The sequence below is a fragment of the Megalops cyprinoides genome, chromosome 14 (assembly GCF_013368585.1).
Source record: "Megalops cyprinoides isolate fMegCyp1 chromosome 14, fMegCyp1.pri, whole genome shotgun sequence".
NCBI lineage: Eukaryota > Metazoa > Chordata > Actinopteri > Elopiformes > Megalopidae > Megalops > Megalops cyprinoides.
Genome location: NC_050596.1, coordinates 11,199,941 through 11,205,000, shown reverse-complemented (window position 1 = coordinate 11,205,000; position 5,060 = coordinate 11,199,941). Strand labels below are relative to the sequence as shown.

The following is a 5,060-nucleotide window of genomic DNA, read 5'->3' as shown; positions in this document are numbered from 1 at the left end:
CACAACGACTGCTCAAAAAGAGCACTTTGCAGTATTTCTACAGAAACATTTCTGCAGTCGAAAGTGCCAGTTTGTAGCAATGCATCAAGGTGTGCTGTCCTGCTTTAAGGATGCACTGGCTAGAAAAGCAAAAACTCTGAAAGACAGTGGCCGATCTGCAATGGCAGGACACAAGGAATGAACTCGGGGGGGGCATTTCAAAGATGAAAAAACCTAATCTAGGGCAGCCAGACGAAGGTTCCACTCTACCCACTTCCACAGTGACTCAAACCTTTCCATACTGATTAACTGCATATTTGAAAAACTAACATAAACATTACGTCCAGCTGTAATTTTGATTTAATGCTAATGCCAGCGGACAGTGCTGCTGGCGCTCCACAGAAATCATCCATCCAAGTGGTTTACGCCACATTTATAGTGATGACACCCTAAACAATTTGATCCGTTTATGTCTTATTGGGCTGCACTAACAGACGCTGACATCTTTTTGGCCTGTGCTAACACATGCTGACATCTCATTGGCCTGCACATACACGTGTTGACGTCTCATTGGCCTGTGCAAACACATGCTGACGTCTCATTGGCCTGCGCTAACACATGCTGACGTCTCATTGGCATGTGCTAACACATGAGAACATCTCAGTGGCCCTCACCTGGACAGGCTTCTGGATTTGGTAAGAGCTTTGCTGATGACCAGGGATGGGGCAGACTGCCGTCGCTGGGTGAGGGTCTTCATCTTCTGAACAGGGGGAGAGAGAGAGACAGAGGGCACAGTTTTAGGACTGTACAGATAAATACTCATTCCATTGAAAGATGGGCAGAATTTTAGACTGATTTTAATTCACATCTACAATTCATTATTGTATAAACAGCAATGTCTGCATGAAATGTTTAATGATACACAGTAGCTACACAAGAGACACAAACAATTTCATACTTTTCACATCCATGAACATACCGTAAACTAAAACAGGAATTTTCAGTTGTGTTATCAAATGTTTGCAAGCCAGTAGGCTGTAATTCATTCTGGGTAGAGAATGTGTTCAATAATGTAATCAAGAGAGTAACTGTATTTTACTCTGGGTGGATTTTATTCACCTGAAGGGCAGAGAGAGTCGCATTCAAGTGATCTGAACTCAAGAATTAACAGCTGGAATCAAATGAGGAAGGAGATTACTTTCATCTCAAGGTTTCGTTTGAAGCTCCAAACTGGCTCTGAAAAAGAGTCTTCTGCCTTATGTTGTTTCTTCCCCATAATGTAATGTACTGCAACAAATTGAATAATTACTGAGGAGGGCCCCCGTTCAAAGCAACCAATGAATGGGGCTTCAGAAGATTATGCAATGCTGGTGAATTGCCACAGAATGGCATGCAATAATCTGAGAATAAATATAATTGAGTTAGTCAATAGAGGCTTTCTGTCTGTGAGGTACGCTGGCGCCTTTACGATTCTCTCCATCGATTGATCATGTGGACACTGTGTCTGCGTTTAGTGATGACTGTGGAAATTATCGTGGCAATAAGACCAAAAAGAGGGGAAAAAGACATCCTTTCAGCGAAAAAGACTGAAAGATTTTTGGTTTCACTACATAGATAAAGAAAACCATCCCGGTTCATCTGTGAGAAGCCCATCTAAAGCACCACCAAGGGGCTTCCAGTTAGAAAAGCTTTCTCCTTTGGCTTATCCATGCTGTCCCCCTTTTCCCCACCACCAAAGAAAGAACAAAGGAGGGTGATTTGTGTCTTTGTGTCGACATTGAAGAGAAACAGAATGTGTAGAATTAAAAATTGAATTTATTTTTCTGCTTTGAATTTTTATTTCAATCATTTCCATTTCTTAACAAGGTCCTGACTAATGTAGAGACATGACACTTATTGCAAGGAGTGTGAGTGGGTGTGTGTGTGTGTGTGTGTGTGTGTGTGTGTGTGTGTGTGTGTTGGGGGGGGGGGTTAATGGAATCCTGGCCCAATTCCCAATCTGGGTCTCTTATAAATCAGTACATGCAATCCTCTCCAGTTTAATTAGATAAACACACACTCCATCCTCACCTCTGCTGATGTGTGGTGATCAGACCTGGGTGCTGAAACATGTAACTACATCAGTTAAGCTATCAGTGAACGTGTTATTACCTTTTCATCAATATATGAGCCATTCACTTAACAAAGAAGTGATTAAGTCTGGGAGAGGGGCTGTAATTCCTAGAGCAAACACGTCATCTTAAAAGGCGCGTGTTCGACACAAAAACCACTTGACAAAGGTCACAGGCAATGTAGGAGACACTGTTAGAAACGAAGAAGAGGGCGATTTTATGTTATATACTACAGCGTGACATAACGATTAACGCCACGGGATATTTTTAAAGGCTTGTTCTTCTGATTTACACGCGCACATACAATTCAGCGAGTCAACATACCAGGTCTACATATATCCTGTCCTCTACCATCTCCAGGGGGCGCGTTTGCCAAACTACCATTCAGCTCGCCGATGGGTGCTGCAATAGCAACTTCTGACCACAGGACTACCTACGAGGGCGCTATTTGCGAGGTCTTTCAACACTGAACATCGCAGCGGACCCACGAGTTTTCAGCGTACATGACACGCTTCAAGGATGCATGCTGCCGAACACTGTTTTTAAACAAAGATAAACGTTTCGTAACTAAAAGCTATATGCGCAATGAGCATACGCGGAGTCTTTACATTCATGACACTTAGATAGACCTGCTCCATTGCTAGTTAGACAATTCTCAAAATTCACTTTTTATACTGGTAACATACTTGAAATCTTGAAATACTTATGGTAGGCTTCAGAACAATTTTTTTCACAACACAAAAACACCGCTGTGAAAAGGCGACACGTGCAATTATCTGCCCCGCGGGCGACAAGAGACAATTTTCATCAGCATCTTCATTCCTCATTTGTTGAGTCGCAATAACCTAAGTTGCTATGAGGAACTGTATTTAGCCTACACTATGAAGTAATCATATCGATTCACCTAGAGCATGTTAAAGATTTTTTTCTGAATTGCATTTCTCAAAGCTTAAGATATAGAATAACATGCATAACATATTGACTATTGCAGTGCAGCCATAGACGACATCAAATCTAAGATGAGTTCAGGCACTCTCATTTATTGTATGTTCAATAAATGCCATTAATTTACGTGTAAAATGGTGTCTGATGCATTTACATTCAGTATGCTACTCAAGTGGTTTCAGCATGCTGGTCAGAGAGCCAGCTGGACTTTTGAATGACTAAATCAATTTAGTAAGCAGTTCTGAAGCTTTAACAAAGTACCATAAAAGTACAATTATAAAACGAAATTACTAGCTTCAGAAACGAATACACAACAGGAAACATTTCATTTCATTACCGATTTTTTTTTCTGTCAGCTCTAACAAGGCAATACAATATGTGTTATAATATCACTTTTATATTAACTGAAAAATCTATTAAAATAACACAATATATGCTGCTTATATAAATGTGCATTATGGCTATCATTCATGATGATGAACTAAAAAGTAAATCCCAAAAAATTCCACATGAAAGACGCGCTCCAGGCGCAAGCAGTAATCACGCTGAGTCTGTGAACCCCGTGGGTGTAAAAGCGCGTTATTCCCTTCCCCGAACGTAGAGAGTTTATTGAAAACAGGGCGCACACCCAACCGCAGCTGACTGGGCTCCAGTTTACGGCTATTTCAAGAAACTTCCCTTCGTCTAAATGAAAACCTGAAGTTCAGCAAGATATCACTGGGAACTATTTAAGTATAAGTTGAGTTTAACCGCCTCGTAACCATCCCTTCACATAGGGGTCATCACCAGCCTATATTTATCCCGTGGGACTTATTTCATACATAACCTTTGTTATGCATAACCATGTTATATAAATGAATATTTTTGCAATTCCGGTTAATTTCCAACACAACGTGTACTTGCTCACCAACGCGCCTAACTGGTCTGCTGTAACAAACTTTAACATTTTGTTAGACTACGGGTTAAAGGGTAGGTACTACAGTGTTCAGTGGATCTGTTCAAAATCTACGCACTCCTGCAGAATGAGGTGTATAAGGTGTGGTTTCCGAATATTGCACTACAGGATGATTGATTCACGATTACCGGGGAAATACAGAATTCAGTACTACAACGCATATATCCGTCCTGATATTGTTTTGATATAATACATGCAAATGTGTATTACCTCCCACGTGCATGTATTGCTATGCGCCATGCAAACACAAATAAAACACCCTTCCCGTTCACAACTGTGACATTAAAATACATCCAAGAGGGAAACATTTCAGGCTACCTTTTTGCTCTCGGGCACAGCGCAGATCTTGGTTTCTCCTGTCAAAGAGGCGGACCGACTCTGTCCAATATTCTCCTGCTGAGGTGACATGCTTTCCATTAAGACCGACACTGTATGTCCAGGAGAAGACGTGCCTCAGCGCGCGCGCTCGTTCCCATAACCATCCAAACTCGTCCGGCCGCAGAATCAAACAAACGCGCAAAAATCACACAGCACTCTCTGAGTCTCCATTTGACTGCGGCATGTCTCACGGGCGCATATCACGCATAACTGTATTCGCTGTAAATGAATGCGATGAAAACGTCTCGGTTCCAGTGAGGCAATAACGGGAAAGATCGGCTGAGGTCTCTCCGCTCACCCCGCTTGCTCCTCGCACTGCTACAGGACTGTGTCGCGTACTCGCTTTGACTATACAACTACAGTGGGATTTGCCTCAGTGATTTGCGGAGGGCGTATGGGTCCCGGTGACGTCAGTCGGCGAGTCATGAAATCAGAGCTGTTTGGCGAACTGTTTGAAAAGCGCAATTATAATATTACAGTTAGCAGGCTACATAGAGGAATGTAAAAATCGAGCCAATAGAACCCATGAAGAATTTTCTTAAGATGATTTATCTGTCCAGAGGGAGTAGCCTTGGTATGACTGACCACGCTATGAGCACCTTTGTTTCAACAATGTTACAGACATTCCATATTTAACATACAATATTCCGTTTATTACAGCAAGTGCAAAAATTTAAAAAGGAATTTATGGA

At 41.8% G+C, this 5,060-nt stretch overlaps 1 protein-coding gene across 1 annotated transcript in view; it reads right to left on the bottom strand.

The window, feature by feature from the left end:
• The window catches only part of arhgap20 (Rho GTPase activating protein 20), a 23,087-nt gene extending 18,445 nt beyond the window's left edge, over positions 1 to 4,642 (bottom strand). The window contains exons 1-2 of the mRNA XM_036545578.1: positions 4,309 to 4,642; positions 654 to 739 (exon numbers count right to left, since the gene is read on the bottom strand). Of these exons, the coding sequence (XP_036401471.1) occupies positions 654 to 739; positions 4,309 to 4,407 (185 nt within the window). The 5' untranslated portion in view covers positions 4,408 to 4,642. The remainder of the gene's footprint in view (positions 1 to 653; positions 740 to 4,308) is intronic.
• Positions 4,643 to 5,060: the final 418 nt, after the last annotated feature.